The sequence below is a fragment of the Oryza glaberrima genome, chromosome 12 (assembly GCF_000147395.1).
Source record: "Oryza glaberrima chromosome 12, OglaRS2, whole genome shotgun sequence".
Classification (NCBI taxonomy): domain Eukaryota; kingdom Viridiplantae; phylum Streptophyta; class Magnoliopsida; order Poales; family Poaceae; genus Oryza; species Oryza glaberrima.
In genome coordinates, this window is record NC_068337.1 from 19,983,660 (window position 1) to 19,999,409 (window position 15,750).

Sequence of the window (15,750 nt, forward strand, 5' to 3'; positions counted from 1 at the left end):
GGGCCGGCAAATTCATCCTGGAGTGGATGAAGTCACCACAGGCGCCTTGCTGTCGACGGGTATGTTACCTACCACTGAAAGCACAAAGCTGTTAAATCTTGAAAAATTCGCTCCCATGGGGAGTTGAATCTAGGGCTGCACAAAGCCATTAAATTCTCTCCCATGGGGAGTCGAATCCACGATCTATAGTGCTACTGAGCCTCTTGTAACCACTTCTTTTTAAATCATTTGTTTATATGTTGAAGCAAATTGTTTCATATGACTATCCGATTGTATTCCACTTCTTTTTAAGAACTGAAACATTTTTTCACTAAATGCTGCAACATTAGTTTATGAGAGGCGAAACACAGCCCGATTTTTTTAAGAGAAAAATAATAAAATGGGATGTGCGATTTGTAGTTGTTTTTAGCTAGGTAGTTGGCTACCATGCATTAAATGAAGGTCTCTTTATTTATTCGTAGGAAAAAAAGATTAGCACGTAGGTAAAACATGATTCAGATGAGGATGGATCGATCGGAACATGCACAGTACACATCACTTGCGTGCAGGTGATCATTATTTAATTAAGATAAGCATGCTGAAGGCAGGCTAGCCGATGGTGGGGGTGCTGGTGACGGTGTCGACGAAGATGCGGACGCGGTTGGGGCGGAAGTCCTTGGTCACCGGCGACCCCGCCGGAAGCACGACGATGTCGGCGTCAGGCATGTCCTTGAGGATCACCTTCTTCGCCTTCTCCACCGGCAGCCCCACCACCTCCGGCCACGACGTCTTCCGCGCCTCCTCGCCCGCCGCCGCCGCACCGTCCTGCTTGCCGCCGGAGCTCATCGCCGACCTCTCACACCTCCGGACACGATCAACTGATGATGAGCTATATATCAGGAATGTAAACTTTGGAGAGAGTGTATATGTAGCTTGCGTATATGTCATTCATATGGCGTATATTTATATAGGTATAGCTAGATAGATGGATCGATGGTGGGTAATTTAATTTGTCGGTGTTGCACGTGATCGATCATTGATACATAGGAGTAGTATAGTATTATTATGCGTGATACACGAGCGAGTATATAAATGCATTATGCATGCAGCATGTGTTTTGCTCTCAGTCGTCCGGCAGCTGATCGAGGCAAACAATCCATTTAGCATATATAATTAATTAACTGGCCCATGCACGCATGTATGCTGCCAAATTAGTCGTCATTGATTGTATATATATTTCCCATTTCACGTGAAGCACATACCCGTACTCTAGCCTTTTCTGTTTGGGATAAGATTATTTATCCATCCCTAGCAAAGATCCAGAATGGGAAATTAATGGAGGGGATCATCCCCCAAACTATTGCTCCTCTCCTTCTGGTTCCTTCTCCCTCTTTCCTTGTATTAATGACGATTCAGAAAACCTCTATTCGCTAGCATCCATATCGCATCCGACCCTTTATTTAGCTAGCTATCCTACCACGATCAAGATGCTCACTAGAACATGGCATGTTTTTTTTTTTATGTTTGTTGGGTGATATCCAGCACGTTGCTGCGGCCTACGGGATTTTATTACTATAAAGTCATAAGTAAAATTTGGTTATAAGTAAAATTGTAGAACAATGGTCAAGAAATTGACTGAGGATAATTTTTCTTCTTATTGAGGGAATTATTAAATTAAGATAAATTGGAGAGCCCATCCAGCGTAGCTGCCCTTTCTGGTTTTTCGATATTTCCGATATCGTTTTTGTTTCTGAGAAAAATATGGTTATGGTAATGGCTGAGCCTGTTTTCTAATCGTTTCTGACCGTTTTTATCCCTACTTGACACCCTCATGAGGAGTTTCAGTTGAAAGTTTTCGTAAATTCTATAACTTCGTATCGAAAGATTGAGAGCCAAGAGCACAAAGTTTTTAATTTTTTTTTGGAAGTTTCAGTTTTTTGATTAAAAGTTTTGGGATTTTATATTGAAAGTTTGAGCCAAGAGTATATATTTTTTATTGAACTTTTAGTTGAAAGTTTCAATTTTTGGATAAAAGGTTTTGTGATTTTATATATGAAGTAGGTTTATTTTTTTTCTAGTTAAATTTCTTTTAAGTATGACCAAGTTTGTAGAAAAATATATCAAAATTTTCAACACAAAACAACATATTATCAAAATATATCCAATGCTATATTTAATAAAACTAATTTGGTATTATAGATATTGCTAATATTTCTATAAACTTGGTTAAATCCAAAAAAAGTGAAAACAATTTATAATATGAAATGGAGGGAGTACGCCTTACAAAATAAAAGAAAAATCTATGAATTATATAGAGATACTACTGGGAGCGCAGCGTGCTCCTAATATTCCGAGCGCCAAGCATGCATCAGCCCAAGCCCACCTCACCCCACGTCCCATCATCCCGCTCCCACCATTATCAGAGTAAATGATTTACTTTGATAAAAACAACTTTCCTGCTCCCCACCCCACCCCATGTCCTGCCATCTCGCTTCCACCATTATCGGAGTAAACGATGTACTTCGATAAAAACAACTTCTCTACTCCCAACGTGGACTGCAGTGGGCGTTGGCTCTGTCGGGCTGCAGCACGTAACTGCGTTGGGCAGCAGTGGTGGCTGCAGTGGGAGCACCCACTACTAGGAATACAATTTTCTCAGACGAGGTGCATTTATTTTTCAAGGCGAAGATTATTTTCACGTATGGCCACCTGGGAAGATTATTTTAATAATAGGTAAATATTACGAAATATCAGTAAACTGATGTCACGACAGACGAAAAGGTGGGTGGCTACAAAATCATCTTAAATTTTAATAACTCGGGCGCCTGATGGGAATGAGAATATTGGGTGCCTGCGCCCTACGCCTCGCTCCACCCGCCGCCCACGCCTCGCTCCGCCTGCCGCCCACGCCCTCGCACCCCCACCTTCCATCTTATCCATTCCCCTCCTCTCTCTCAACTGTTTCTCTCCACTCGTTCCTCACGCTCACTACTACAAAATCGATTTTTCATGGCATCAACTTATTTTTTTCTCTGGTGGCCATACATGAAAACCACCAGCGAAATTGTAACAATGGTGGGGGGCTAAGGGCCGTCTGCAAAAATGGATCTTCGCTGGCGGCCGGGTTAAGAGGGCCGCCGGCGAAAATAGAGGTATTTTTTACTAGCAGTGCTCTTAAGATGCCACCAGTAAAAAAAAAATCGATTTTTACTGGCGGGGTGTTGGGAGCCCCGCTTGCAAAAATCGTGGGAGAGAATAAACAACACGTGCTCCCTCTTTTCTTCCTTGACCCCCCAGATCCAACCCTTCTCTCTTTGTTTCTTTGTTTCTTTCTTTATTTCTTTCTGTCTCTCTCTCAATCTCTTGCGTGCTCTCTCTCTCTTTAGCTAGTAGCGGCGAAGGAGTGCAGTGGCGGTGGTCAACGATGGCGGCGCTTGGCGGCGGCGGCACGACTTGGCCATGCTTGGTGGCAGCAAGGAGAGCTACGTAGCAGAGGTCGGTGGCAACAGAGGGGAGGCGGCGGTGTGGTTCCGTCCAGCACGCGGCCGCGACGACGAGACAGTCGCACTATAGGGAGCAGCTGCGGTGGCCCGACTCTCCCCTCCCTCCTAGATCTGGCCGGAGGGGAGGGTCTGGCTCGGTCTGGATCTGGTGACGGCGGGTCGTGAGGGTGCAGATCCGGCAGCAGCGGGTCATGGGGGCACGGATCCGGCGGCGACGAGTCACAGGGGCGTGGATCCGGCGATAGCGGGTCACGCTGGTGCGAATCCGATGGTGGCGGGTGACGATGGCGCGGATCTGGCGGCAACGACTTCCTCTCGGCTATGGCTTCCCCTTGGCATATATCCTTCTCCGTATCGGCAATGGAGATCGGGGGCGACAGTGTAGGGGATAGATCCAACTACGGCGGTGTTCGATACCACTGGATCCGCCTTCGTGGCGGCGAAGATGAGGGGCGGTGAAGGAGGTAGATCCGGCAGTGGTGGTCCTCCAGACCACGGCCGTCGACCCTCGCAGGCCGACCGCTGCTGTCGACCCTGCCCTGCCACCATACGACAACATCTCGATTTTCAATTTTTTTTATCCCAAAACATGTTTTCACTGGCTGTCCTCTTTAGTTTGCCGCCTGCAAAAATGGTATTTTTGCTAGCGACTGTCCTAGCACACCTGCTTGCAAAACTCGATGCCAGCGAACAAAAATGGTTTGAATGTTTCATTAGTTAGATCAAAGTGTTTTAGTGGGATTTTTTTATAGTGTTTCATTTTTTCTCTTCGATTTTCATTTGGATCTTTTTGATTTTTTTGAGAATTACACAGTACAACACAGAGACACTCACAACGGACGCACACTCACCCCTATGAACGCACGCACGCAAACCCTACCCTTATGAGCATCTTCGAAGACTGGGCCGGCAAATCCATCCTGGAGTTGACGAAGTCACTACTGATGCCTCGCTGTCGACGGATACGTCGCCTACCACTGAAAGCACAAAGCCGATGAATCCTGGAAAATTCGTTCCCATGGGAGTCGAACCCAGGACCTATGGTGCTACTGAGACTCTTGTAACCATTTCTTTTTAAATATGTTGAAGCAAATTGTTTCATATGACTATCCGATTGTGTTCCACTTCTTTTTAAGACCTGAAACATTTTTTCACTATATGCTCCAATATTAGTTTACGAGAGGCGAAACGCCGCCCGATTTTTTTAGAGAAAAATAATAAAATAGGACGTTCGATTTGTAGTTGTTTCCTAAAGATTAGCTAGGTAGTTGGCTACCATGCACTAAATGAAGGTCTCTTTATTTATTCGTAGGAAAAAAACATTAACACGTAGGGTAAAACATTATTCAGATGGGGATGGATCGATCGAAACATGCACAGTACATATCACTTGCGTGCATGTGATTATTTAATTAAGATAAGCAAGATGCTGAAGGCAGCCAGATGAGGGTAGCTCTAGCCGATAGTGGGGGTGTCGGCGACGGTGTCGACGAAGATGCGGACGCGGTTGGGGCGGAAGTCCTTGGTCACCGGCGACCCCGCCGGAAGCACGACGATGTCGGCGTCAGGCATGTCCTTGAGGATCACCTTCTTCGCCTTCTCCACCGGCAGCCCCACCACCTCCGGCCACGACGTCTTCCGCTCCTCCTCACCGCCCGCCGCCGCACCACCGTCCTGCTTGCCGCCGGAGCTCATCGCCGACCTCACACCTCCGGACACGACCAACTGATGATGAGCTATCAGCAATTAATGTAAACTTTGGAGAGAGTATATATGTAGCTAGCTTAATTAGCTTACGTATATATCATACATATGACGTATATTTATAGGCATAGCTAGAGAGATGGATCGATGGGTCAATTTAATTTGTCGGTGTTACATGTGATCGATCATTGATATGCGTGATACACGAGCGAGTATATAAATGCATTATGTAAAAATATTAAAGTGGTTTTATTCTTATTATGTGATGAACAATTGGCATATGTGATTATTGGTTTTGATATTTGGAGATTATTAGCGAACTGGTTTTGAAGATGATTGTATTTTCAGGTGATGAATAGGTGCTGCTGACAGGTGAGAACTGGTCAAACCGGACAGTGGTTGCCGGTCAGACCGGAGGTATTCGCGCGGTCTGACCAGCCGACTCTGTGTTGGTTTCGGTTTCGGGTTGTTTGTTTGGATATCCGTGATTGTTTCATGTTTATAGCTTCTAGATAGATACTATACGTATATAATACTGTTGTTTGCTAACAATGAGTCAAGTTGGAGATAGCTTGGTCTCAAAATATGATTTCTTTGTTTGATTCATGTGTAGGTGCCTTGATGCCTCAGGACAGTATTGCTGGTGATGGATCGAGAGTCGACTTGGGGATAAGACGACATCCGTGATGGTCAGATATCATGCGAGATACTTAGGCTAGAGTTCGATGCACGTGGTTGGTGAAGATTTCATATGGCATACGATGGAGATATTGTGTGCGCATGGGATGTGGAGTCGAATTTGGAATGTATCCAAATTTGGTATGATTGGAGTTTGTAAAGTTTGTTTATTGTACGGGAAGGTTTTCTAGGTAGATTAGGCCTTCTTGTATGAGTTTGGTTCGTGGCTTTAGGCTGCCTACCTCATGTATAAATAGAAAGGGAGCGTGAGGCTTCCCGGTATCGCTTTTGAGAGCATTGAGTTAAGAGTTGAGTTAGGGTTTCGAGTTTAGTCGAAATTTTGGTGAGGAGCGCTGTTGTTGCACTTTGTAGACACAAAGAGAAGTAATAAAGTTGTCATCTACATCTAGAGTTCTTCGATTTGTGTTTGCTCGGGTTCGTCGGTCTAACCGGCGAAATACCGGCAATCAGACCGGCAGCATCGCGGCGGCCAGACCAGCGGAGTAACGGTAGTCAGACCGGCGGTGGCTACAGACGGCATCCGCTGATCTAGGCGGTTCGACCGGAGCTACTACCTCGGTCAAACCGAAGGTATCTCAGCGGTTAGACCGGCGCAACATCTTCGGTCAGACCGTGATTCGTCGAATTTGAGGGTAACTTTTATTTTTGCTAAAAGTTTTGGTTTCTAGGTACACCAACCATTCACCCTTCTCTGGTTGGTTTAGTTCTTGCTATTCGATCCTACACATTATGCATGCAGCATGTGTTTTGCTCTCAGTCGTCCGGTAGCTGATAGAGGCAAACAATCCATTTAGCATATATAATTAATTAACTAGCCCATGCATGCATGCTTGCTGCCAAATTAGTCGTCATTATTGATTGTATATATTTCCCATTTCACGTGAAGCACATACCCGTACGTAACACTAGCTGTTTCTGTTTGGGATAACATTATTTATCCATCCCTAGCACAGATCCAGAAAGAGAAATTAATGGAGGGGATCATCCCCCAAACTATTGCTCCTCTCCCTCTTGTTCCTCCTCCCATCTTTCCTGGTATCAGTGACGATTCAGCAAGGCAGAAAAGCTTTATTCGCTAGCACCCATATCGCATCCGTCCCTTTATTTAGCTAGCTATCATACCACTATGAAGATGCTCATAAAAGAACATGGTGTGTCTTTTATGTTTACTAGGTGATATACAGTGTGTTGCTGCGGGACTTTATAAAGTTATAAGTAAAATTCTGTTATAAGTAAAATTGTAGAAGAATGGTCAAGAAATTGATTATTTTTCTTGTTATTAAGGGAATATATTAAATTAAGATAAATTGGAGAGCCAATCCAACGTAGCTGCCCTTTCTTGATAGAGAGTTTAAAACATACTATTATCCTATATATATACTACTTCTTTCGTCCCAAAATATAAGCATTTTTAGCATAGTGACAAGTCCAACATTTTTAACTATGACAATTAATAAAAAAAATAAAAAAGATCAATTATGTAAAATTGATGTTACTAGATTTATCATTAAACAAACTATCATAATATGCAACTCTTTTTATTTAAAACATTTTACTTCTATATATATTGTTGGTCAAAATAGCATATCAGAGACCGTGCACTACTAGAGAAAGGGCCTTCACTCCCGGTTCGTAACCCTCTGTAGTCTCGGTTATATAACCAGGACTATGAATCCAGGACTATGGGTATCTTTAATCCTAATTGAAATAACAGGGAAAGATGGATATCTTTAATCCCGGTTGAAAAAAAAATCCATTTTTAGTCCCGGTTCGTGACTAAAAATCGGAGCGCCACGTGGCTGAAGTTCCCATCTGTACTCTTTTTTTTCCTTTTATTTTTAATTATTTTTTTGCTAATTATATTGATTTCAAACCAATCTCAACAACAAAATCATCCCCATTCACAAAACATCACAAAATCATCCACAAATTCACAGATCCAATGAACATACTCAAATTGACATCACAAATTCACATATCCACAGTAAGAACAAATTCACCTCACAAATAAAAAAAATGGTATGGATGTATCGAAGTGTTTTCGTGGGGTTTTTTTTATAGTGTTTCATTTTTTCTCTTCGATTTTCACTTGAATCTTATTGATGTTTCAATGACATGTTGAAGCAAATTGTTTCGTATGACTATCCGATTGTGTTTCATTTTTTGTTTTAAGAACTGAAACATTTTTTCTCTAAATGCTAAATCATTAGTTTATGAGGGGCGAAACATCGCCCACTTTTTGAAGAAAAATAATAAAATGGGACGTTCGATTTGTAGGTGGCTACCATGCATTAAATGAAGGTCTCTTTATTTATTCGTAGGAAAAAACATTAACACGTAGTACGTACATAGGGTAAAACATTATTCAGATGGGGATGGATCGATTGAAACATACACAGTACATATCACTTGCGTGCATGTGATCATTATTTAATTAAGATAAAGATGGCCGGGGCCCGGTCGCTGAAGGAAGGCAGATGAGGGAGGCTAGCCGATGGTGGGGGTGCTGGCGACGGTGCCGACGAAGATGCGGACGCGGTTGGGGCGGAAGTCGCTGGTCACCGGCGACCCCACTGGAAGCACGACGATGTCGGCGTCTGGCATGTCCTTGAGGATCACCTTCTTTGCCTCCTCCACCGGCAGCCCCACCACCTCCGGCCACGACGTCTTCCGCTCCTCCTCGCCACCGGAGCTCGCCGCCGACCTCACAACTCCGGCCATGATCGATTGATGATGGTGAGCTATATATATCAGCAATATTATTAGCTTTGGAGAGAGTATATATGTAAGCTTGCGTATATATCATCATGCATATGGCGTATATAAATAGGCATGCATAGCTAGAGAGGTGGATTGATCGATGCATATGGGTCAATTTAATTTGTCGGTGTTGCATGTGATCGATCATTGATATGCGTGATACACGAGCGAGTATATAAACGCATTATGCATGCATCATGTGTTTTGCTCTCAGTCGTCCGGTTGCTGATCGAATCAAACTGGCCCAAGCACGTATGCATGCTGCCAAATTAGTCGTCATTGATTGCACATATATTTCCCATTTCACGTGAAGCACATACCCGGCCGTACGTAACTTTTTCTGTTTGGGATAACATTATTTATCCATCCCTAGCACAGATCCAGAATGAGAAATTAATGGAGGGGATCATCCCCCAAACTGTTGCTCCTCTCCCTCTAGCTTGTTCCTCCTCCCATCTTTCCTTGTATCAATGACGATTCAGCAAGGCAAAAAAGCTCTATTCGCTAGCACCCATTGTCGCATCCGTCCCTTTATTTAGCTAGCTATCCTACCACGATCAAGATGCTCACTAGAACATGGTGTGTTTTTTTATATGTTTTTTTTATATGTTTGTTGGGTGATATCCAGCACGTTGGTGCGGGTAGGGGTGAAAACGGTCGTAATCGTTAGCATCTCTTCGGAAACGATGCTCGATCACTCGGTAATTGAACATATTTATCATTTATACTACTCAATATCGATATTAATACGATGCAGAAAGAAATTAGAAAAAAAAATTTAAAAATAGCCAAAAACAGTATGGTCGGAAACGGTACCCTTAAACAGAAACGGCGCCTGGTCGATCGGGAATTGTTGTGACCATTTTCACCCATAGCTATGCGATTTTATAAAGTCATAAGTAAAATTTGGTTATAAGTAAAATTGTAGAACAATGGTTAAGAAATTGACTGAGGATCATTTTTCTTGTTATTGAGGGAATTATTAAATTAAGATAAATTGGAGAGCCCATCCAGCGTAGCTGCTCTTCCTGGTTTTTCGATATTTCTGATATCGTTTTTGTTTCTGAGAAAAATATGGTTATGGTAATGGTTGAGCCTGTTTTACGATCGTTTCCGACCGTTTTCATCCCAACTTGACACGTGAGGAGTTTTGGAAGTTTTCCCAAATTCTGTAACTTCGTATCAAAAGATTGAGAGCCATGAGCACAAAGTTTTTGATTTTTTTTTTGGGAAGTTTCAGTTTTTGGATTAAAAGTTTTGGGATATTATATTGAAAGTTTGAGCCAAGAGTTTTTTTTTGATCTTTTAGTTGAAAGTTTCAATTTTTGGATAAAAGGTCTGTGATTTTATATATGAAGTAGGTTTATTTTTTTCCTAGTTAAACTTTCTTTAAGTATGACCAAGTTTGTAGTAAAATATAGCAATATTTTTAACACAAAACAACATAGTATCAAAATATATCAAATGCTACATTTTATAAAACTAATTTGGTATTATAGATGTTGCTAATATTTCTATAAACTTGGTTAAACCAAAAAAAATCAAAACAATTTATAATATGAAATGGAGGGAGTACTCATTACAAAACAAAAGAAAAATCTATGAATCATATAGAGATACTACTAGGGGTGCAGTGTGCTCCTAGTATTCCGAGCGCCAAGCATGCATCAGCCCAAGTCCACCTCAATCCATGTCCCGTCATCCTGCTCTTGATGCATCAAGTCCACCTCAATCCATGTCCTTTCATCCCGCTCCCACCATTATTAGAGTAAACGATTTACTTTGATAAAAACAACTTCCCTGCTCCCCACCCCACCCCACGTCCTGCCATCCCGCTCCAACAATTATCGGAGTAAACAAATTACTTTGATAAAAACAACTTCTCTGCTCCCGACATGGACTGCAGCGGATGTCGGCTCTGTCAGGCCGCGGCATGCAACTGCATTGGGCAGCGGTGGTGGCTGCAGTGGGAGCACCCACTATTAGGAATACAATTTTCTCAGACGAGGTGCATTTATTTTTCCAGGTGAAGATTATTTTCACGTATGGCCACCTGGGAAGATTATTTTAATAATAGGTAAAGGTTACTAAAAATCAGTAAACTAATGTCACAACGGACGAAAAGGTGGGTGCCTACATAATCATCTTAAATTTTAATAATAGGTAAAGATTACGAAAACCCTTGGACTCGGGCGCCCGATGGGAACGAGAATATCGGGCGCTCGCACCCCACGCCTCGCTCCACCCACCACCCACGCCCTCGCACCTCCTCCATCTTATCCATTCCCCTCCTCTCTCTCAACCATTTCTCTCAACCCGTTCCTCACGCTCACTACTACAAAATCGATTTTTCATGGCGTCAACTTATTTGTTTTCTCTGGCGGCCATACGTGAAAACAACCAGCGAAATTTTAACAAGGGCCGGCAGCGAAAATGGATCTTCGTTGGCAGCTGGGTTAAGAGGGCCGCCGACAAAAATAGAGGTATTTTTGCAGGCGGTGGTCTTAAGATGCTGCCAGTAAAAAAAACGATTTTTACTGGCGGGGTGTTGGGAGCTCCGCTTGCAAAAATAGTGGGAGAGAATAAACAGCACGTGCTCCCACTTTTTTTTCTCAACCCCCCAGATCCAACCCTTCTCTCTTTCTTTCTTTCTTTCTTTATTTATTTATTTATTTATTTATTTTTCTCTCTCTGAATCTCTCGCGCTCTCTCTCTCTATAGCTAGTAGCGGTGAAGTGGTGCAGGAGCGGCGGTCAACGATGGCGGCGCTCAGCGGCAGCGACACGACTTGGCCATGCTTGGCGGCGGCAAGGAGAGCCACGTAGTGGAGGTCGGCGGCAGTGGAGGGGAGGCGGTGGTGTGGTTCCGTCCGGTACGCGGCCGCGACGATGAGACGTTCGCGCTGCAGGGACAAGCTACGATGGCCCGGCTCTCCCCTCCCTCCTAGATTTGGCTGGAGGGCAGGGGTGGCTCGGTCCGGATCTAGCGATCGTGGGTCGTGAGGGTGCAGATCCGGCAGCAGCAGGTCACGGGGGCACGGATCTGGCGGCGACAAGTCACGGGGGCGTGGATCCGGCGACAGCGGGTTGCGGCGGTGCGAATCTGATGGCGGCGGGTGACGATGGCATGGATCTGGTGGCAACGACTTCCTCTCGGCTATGGTTTCCCCTTGGCATATACCCTCCTCCATAGCGGCAAAGGAGACGGGTGGCGATAGTATAGGGGATAGATCCGACTGTGGCGGTGTTCGATACCACTGGATCCGCCTCCACGGCGGCGAAGATGAGGGGCGGTGAAGGAGGTAGATCCGGCAGCGGTGGTCCTCCGGACCACGGCCGTTGATCCTCGTAGGCCGACCGCTGCCGTCGACCCTACCCTACCCTCATACGTTGACATCTCGAATTTCAAATTTTTTTTTTATCCCAAAACATGTTTTCACTGGCTATCCTCTTTAGTTTGCCACCTGCAAAAATGGTATTTTTGCTAGCGGCTGTCTTAGCATGCCTGCTTGCGAAACTCGATGCCAGTGAACAAAAATGGTTTGGATGTTTCATTAGTTAGATCGAAGTGTTTTAATGGGTTTTATTTAGTGTTTCATTTTTTCTCTTCGGTTTTCACTTGGATCTTGTTGATGTTTTTTTTTGAGAATTACATGGTACAACACAGACACTCACAACGCACGCACAATCACCCCCTATGATCGAACGCACGCAAACCCTATCCCTATGAGCATTTTTGAAGACTGGGCCGGCAAATTCATCCTGGAGTGGATGAAGTCACCACAGGCGCCTTGCTGTCGACGGGTATGTTACCTACCACTGAAAGCACAAAGCTGTTAAATCTTGAAAAATTCGCTCCCATGGGGAGTTGAATCTAGGGCTGCACAAAGCCATTAAATTCTCTCCCATGGGGAGTCGAATCCACGATCTATAGTGCTACTGAGCCTCTTGTAACCACTTCTTTTTAAATCATTTGTTTATATGTTGAAGCAAATTGTTTCATATGACTATCCGATTGTATTCCACTTCTTTTTAAGAACTGAAACATTTTTTCACTAAATGCTGCAACATTAGTTTATGAGAGGCGAAACACAGCCCGATTTTTTTAAGAGAAAAATAATAAAATGGGATGTGCGATTTGTAGTTGTTTTTAGCTAGGTAGTTGGCTACCATGCATTAAATGAAGGTCTCTTTATTTATTCGTAGGAAAAAAAGATTAGCACGTAGGTAAAACATGATTCAGATGAGGATGGATCAATCGGAACATGCACAGTACACATCACTTGCGTGCAGGTGATCATTATTTAATTAAGATAAGCATGCTGAAGGCAGGCTAGCCGATGGTGGGGGTGCTGGTGACGGTGTCGACGAAGATGCGGACGCGGTTGGGGCGGAAGTCCTTGGTCACCGGCGACCCCGCCGGAAGCACGACGATGTCGGCGTCAGGCATGTCCTTGAGGATCACCTTCTTCGCCTTCTCCACCGGCAGCCCCACCACCTCCGGCCACGACGTCTTCCGCGCCTCCTCGCCCGCCGCCGCCGCACCGTCCTGCTTGCCGCCGGAGCTCATCGCCGACCTCTCACACCTCCGGACACGATCAACTGATGATGAGCTATATATCAGGAATGTAAACTTTGGAGAGAGTGTATATGTAGCTTGCGTATATGTCATTCATATGGCGTATATTTATATAGGTATAGCTAGATAGATGGATCGATGGTGGGTAATTTAATTTGTCGGTGTTGCACGTGATCGATCATTGATACATAGGAGTAGTATAGTATTATTATGCGTGATACACGAGCGAGTATATAAATGCATTATGCATGCAGCATGTGTTTTGCTCTCAGTCGTCCGGCAGCTGATCGAGGCAAACAATCCATTTAGCATATATAATTAATTAACTGGCCCATGCACGCATGTATGCTGCCAAATTAGTCGTCATTGATTGTATATATATTTCCCATTTCACGTGAAGCACATACCCGTACTCTAGCCTTTTCTGTTTGGGATAAGATTATTTATCCATCCCTAGCAAAGATCCAGAATGGGAAATTAATGGAGGGGATCATCCCCCAAACTATTGCTCCTCTCCTTCTGGTTCCTTCTCCCTCTTTCCTTGTATTAATGACGATTCAGAAAACCTCTATTCGCTAGCATCCATATCGCATCCGACCCTTTATTTAGCTAGCTATCCTACCACGATCAAGATGCTCACTAGAACATGGCATGTTTTTTTTTTTATGTTTGTTGGGTGATATCCAGCACGTTGCTGCGGCCTACGGGATTTTATTACTATAAAGTCATAAGTAAAATTTGGTTATAAGTAAAATTGTAGAACAATGGTCAAGAAATTGACTGAGGATAATTTTTCTTCTTATTGAGGGAATTATTAAATTAAGATAAATTGGAGAGCCCATCCAGCGTAGCTGCCCTTTCTGGTCTTTCGATATTTCCGATATCGTTTTTGTTTCTGAGAAAAATATGGTTATGGTAATGGCTGAGCCTGTTTTCTAATCGTTTCTGACCGTTTTTATCCCTACTTGACACCCTCATGAGGAGTTTCAGTTGAAAGTTTTCGTAAATTCTATAACTTCGTATCGAAAGATTGAGAGCCAAGAGCACAAAGTTTTTAATTTTTTTTTGGAAGTTTCAGTTTTTTGATTAAAAGTTTTGGGATTTTATATTGAAAGTTTGAGCCAAGAGTATATATTTTTTATTGAACTTTTAGTTGAAAGTTTCAATTTTTGGATAAAAGGTCTTGTGATTTTATATATGAAGTAGGTTTATTTTTTTTCTAGTTAAATTTCTTTAAGTATGACCAAGTTTGTAGAAAAATATATCAAAATTTTCAACACAAAACAACATATTATCAAAATATATCCAATGCTATATTTAATAAAACTAATTTGGTATTATAGATATTGCTAATATTTCTATAAACTTGGTTAAATCCAAAAAAAGTGAAAACAATTTATAATATGAAATGGAGGGAGTACGCCTTACAAAATAAAAGAAAAATCTATGAATTATATAGAGATACTACTGGGAGCGCAGCGTGCTCCTAATATTCCGAGCGCCAAGCATGCATCAGCCCAAGCCCACCTCACCCCACGTCCCATCATCCCGCTCCCACCATTATCAGAGTAAATGATTTACTTTGATAAAAACAACTTTCCTGCTCCCCACCCCACCCCATGTCCTGCCATCTCGCTTCCACCATTATCGGAGTAAACGATGTACTTCGATAAAAACAACTTCTCTACTCCCAACGTGGACTGCAGTGGGCGTTGGCTCTGTCGGGCTGCAGCACGTAACTGCGTTGGGCAGCAGTGGTGGCTGCAGTGGGAGCACCCACTACTAGGAATACAATTTTCTCAGACGAGGTGCATTTATTTTTCAAGGCGAAGATTATTTTCACGTATGGCCACCTGGGAAGATTATTTTAATAATAGGTAAATATTACGAAATATCAGTAAACTGATGTCACGACAGACGAAAAGGTGGGTGGCTACAAAATCATCTTAAATTTTAATAACTCGGGCGCCTGATGGGAATGAGAATATTGGGTGCCTGCGCCCTACGCCTCGCTCCACCCGCCGCCCACGCCTCGCTCCGCCTGCCGCCCACGCCCTCGCACCCCCACCTTCCATCTTATCCATTCCCCTCCTCTCTCTCAACTGTTTCTCTCCACTCGTTCCTCACGCTCACTACTACAAAATCGATTTTTCATGGCATCAACTTATTTTTTTCTCTGGTGGCCATACATGAAAACCACCAGCGAAATTGTAACAATGGTGGGGGGCTAAGGGCCGTCTGCAAAAATGGATCTTCGCTGGCGGCCGGGTTAAGAGGGCCGCCGGCGAAAATAGAGGTATTTTTTACTAGCAGTGCTCTTAAGATGCCACCAGTAAAAAAAAAATCGATTTTTACTGGCGGGGGGTTGGGAGCCCCGCTTGCAAAAATCGTGGGAGAGAATAAACAACACGTGCTCCCTCTTTTCTTCCTTGACCCCCCAGATCCAACCCTTCTCTCTTTGTTTCTTTGTTTCTTTCTTTATTTCTCTCTGTCTCTCTCTCAATCTCTTGCGTGCTCTCTCTCTCTT

At 43.5% G+C, this 15,750-nt stretch overlaps 4 protein-coding genes across 4 annotated transcripts; all 4 read right to left on the reverse strand.

Annotated features, from left to right (window-relative positions):
* Positions 1–427: 427 nt before the first annotated feature.
* On the reverse strand, positions 428–908 carry LOC127757756 (subtilisin inhibitor CLSI-I-like). The gene has a single exon (XM_052283329.1). It carries the CDS (start codon positions 823–825, stop codon positions 589–591), a length of 237 nt encoding a protein of 78 aa, XP_052139289.1. The 5' UTR covers positions 826–908; the 3' UTR covers positions 428–588.
* A 3,857-nt stretch (positions 909–4,765) lies between these two features.
* On the reverse strand, positions 4,766–5,265 carry LOC127757744 (subtilisin-chymotrypsin inhibitor-2A-like). Its single transcript, XM_052283310.1, has one exon. It carries the CDS (start codon positions 5,175–5,177, stop codon positions 4,938–4,940), a length of 240 nt encoding a protein of 79 aa, XP_052139270.1. The 5' UTR covers positions 5,178–5,265; the 3' UTR covers positions 4,766–4,937.
* Positions 5,266–8,176: 2,911 nt separating this feature from the next.
* On the reverse strand, positions 8,177–8,685 carry LOC127757645 (subtilisin-chymotrypsin inhibitor-2A-like). The gene has a single exon (XM_052283212.1). The coding sequence runs from the start codon at positions 8,604–8,606 to the stop codon at positions 8,373–8,375; it is 234 nt and encodes a 77-aa protein (XP_052139172.1). The 5' UTR covers positions 8,607–8,685; the 3' UTR covers positions 8,177–8,372.
* A 4,135-nt stretch (positions 8,686–12,820) lies between these two features.
* LOC127757791 (subtilisin inhibitor CLSI-I-like) lies at positions 12,821–13,299 on the reverse strand. Its single transcript, XM_052283367.1, has one exon. The coding sequence runs from the start codon at positions 13,212–13,214 to the stop codon at positions 12,978–12,980; it is 237 nt and encodes a 78-aa protein (XP_052139327.1). The 5' UTR covers positions 13,215–13,299; the 3' UTR covers positions 12,821–12,977.
* Between the last annotated feature and the right edge of the window lie 2,451 nt (positions 13,300–15,750).

Excerpts from the sequence above, each read along its gene's own strand:
- LOC127757756 (XM_052283329.1), bottom strand. The coding sequence starts at position 825 with ATGAGCTCCGGCGGCAAGCAGGACGGTGCGGCGGCGGCGGGCGAGGAG.
- LOC127757744 (XM_052283310.1), bottom strand. The coding sequence starts at position 5,177 with ATGAGCTCCGGCGGCAAGCAGGACGGTGGTGCGGCGGCGGGCGGTGAG.
- LOC127757645 (XM_052283212.1), bottom strand. The coding sequence starts at position 8,606 with ATGGCCGGAGTTGTGAGGTCGGCGGCGAGCTCCGGTGGCGAGGAGGAG.
- LOC127757791 (XM_052283367.1), bottom strand. The coding sequence starts at position 13,214 with ATGAGCTCCGGCGGCAAGCAGGACGGTGCGGCGGCGGCGGGCGAGGAG.